The following is a 2253-nucleotide window of genomic DNA, read 5'->3' as shown; positions in this document are numbered from 1 at the left end:
TACACCAGCTAGAAACCTTTTAAGCAGTTACAGCATAAGTCTGTTTCCTTTAATTATGTTTTAAATTAAATTAATAAAAGATGGCCATTTTAAGCACATCTGCCAGTGTTAAAAGGGACCTATAGCCAAATTGGTGATAAAAAAGGTGGATAATCTTTAGATTAAAGGAAGGCATTTATTACTGAGCTATTGTGGCCTCCCTATGGTACTAGCCTACCTAGCTTAAGCAGCCCCATGACGTGCCTAGCCTCAGGGGTTCCCCAAGGAGCTAAATTCCATCCCCCTAGTATCCTTGTTACCACTACCACTCGAGTCTACCTGTCACATCCTTAACAGCCCTTGGACGCATCCTAGATTGTTTTTGTCTCACCATCCCCTAAAGAAGCCTCACAGCAAAACACGTTGAGACGAGATCTCATTACCTTTGCGCCATCTGCTGAATGCACACCCTGACCAAGTTTTTTACATCAGCTGAACTTTGTCTAGCTTTTGTCTTGACACACCTTATGTATTAGCTGAGCTTTGTCTAGTGGTCGCCTTTTCTGCACTTAAAAATTACATTTAACTTTGTTTGCCAAAAAAAACCCTTTCCTTTGGTTCCATCCTTCCCAACCTTGGTAGGGATTGAAGCAAGTTGTACATTTTTGTTTTTGTTAATAGAGGGTTGGCAATTTGAGTCGTTGAATGTATAGAAGGTTAAACTAACAAACCTACTTTGTTACAACAAGCAATACATTATGTTACAGAGGGGACATGGAAAAATAAAAACTGCCGTGTTAATGTTACTGACACACTCCATCATATAACTGTGCAAAGAAAATCCTATTCATCCGCATTCTGCTGATACAGCAATTGTTCACTCTTGCACAAGTCAAGTACATCATTTACTTTGGTATACTTTGAACAGCCCGAAGGCACTGCTGCTATGCAGTAAATAAATCCAGTATGACTGCAGTATTAAGCTTTATTCATGCATGGAGCACATTTTCATCCTAACTATGTTACATGTTCAGCTTATAAAAAGAGAGAATGTCAAATACACTGTAGTCAAAATTAGGCCTTAAGATCCATCACAGTTGCCCCCCAGGGGCAGTATTTTATCCATGTATTGGTGTAACACATTACCCGACTCTAGACTCAAGGAGAAAACTTTACACAGCACTGGCTAAAGAAACACAAGCCCTATTAAACCTGAATTTTAGGAAGCTGAATATAGTATTAAGTGTATTAAATGCAGATTATGGTTTTAGTGCATTTTTTTTTGCAGTGCATATGGTAACAAGTTCATCCCTGTGGGCTACACATTTGCTGGTATTCTAGATTTCATTCTCACAAAAGTAATCTGCTGCTAACTAATGATTTTGAATGCAATAGCATCAGTTTACTGGTATTACTGGGTGTTAAAATGCATATTCGTTTGGTAGAAGACTGACTTCACAGGGAAGGTACAGGGTTCACGCCAGCACTAACACTCCTGTGCTCTATAGTGAAATGATTCTGCCACCAAAAGCGAATGGTTTGTACATTTGCCAATTATAGAGAACAGAGGCATGTACTAATATTGGATGACTGTTATAATTGTAATAATCAGTAATAGATGCTTAAATAAAGACATCTTTGCTCTCTGACCAATTGAATCTGAGCTACCCACAGAGAACCTAGTTGTTATTGATTGCCTGGCACGCTTTGCTTTACTAGTCCACCAGCTTCTCACTTCAATGAGGAACATGCTTATGTATTCAATAAGGCAGTGCAAATAGGAAAAGTTCCTGAAGTTACTTCACTGAAGCCCAGTTTGGCTGCACTGATTTCATGAGATTCAACACTTTTGCTCTCACATTTCCTTACTGAAGAAGTCAAACTGAAACTAAAAAGAGCTAACCAGGAGGACAGATGGAAAAACCCATTTACAGGAGTACAATTAATGAAGGACGACATCACCAAATGGTTTATTTTTAACCGGGAAAGGGGAACAGGCAATTTTGTTAAATTGTAAAGCCAATAAAAGGTCTTTAATAAAGTGACTCACAGTGACGTCTATGTTGATAATGTCTCCATCTTCAAGAGGTCGGCTTTAAAAAGAGAAGAAAAGAAAATTACACATGTATTTAAGCCGCTAATAGTGTGCATTTCTATTTTAGGTCTATGATAAACCGGGCAGTCATCACATTAACACTGAAACATGTATTCCTCAATTAACAGACAATTCAGGATATTTATATAATAAAGCGCAAATATATACCACTGTACCAA

The 2253-nt window shown here is 38.1% G+C and overlaps 1 protein-coding gene across 1 annotated transcript in view; it reads right to left on the bottom strand.

The window, feature by feature from the left end:
* Positions 1 to 2253, bottom strand: part of METAP1D (methionyl aminopeptidase type 1D, mitochondrial) — a gene marked incomplete in the record, with an annotated part of 60338 nt that overhangs the window by 40520 nt on the left and 17565 nt on the right. Inside the window, 1 exon segment of the mRNA XM_072418334.1 lies at positions 2030 to 2072. Coding sequence (XP_072274435.1) covers positions 2030 to 2072 — 43 coding nt within the window.

This window comes from Pyxicephalus adspersus, chromosome 7, assembly GCF_032062135.1.
Source record: "Pyxicephalus adspersus chromosome 7, UCB_Pads_2.0, whole genome shotgun sequence".
In the NCBI taxonomy this organism is placed as follows: domain Eukaryota; kingdom Metazoa; phylum Chordata; class Amphibia; order Anura; family Pyxicephalidae; genus Pyxicephalus; species Pyxicephalus adspersus.
This window is presented reverse-complemented; position numbering and strand designations above follow the sequence as displayed.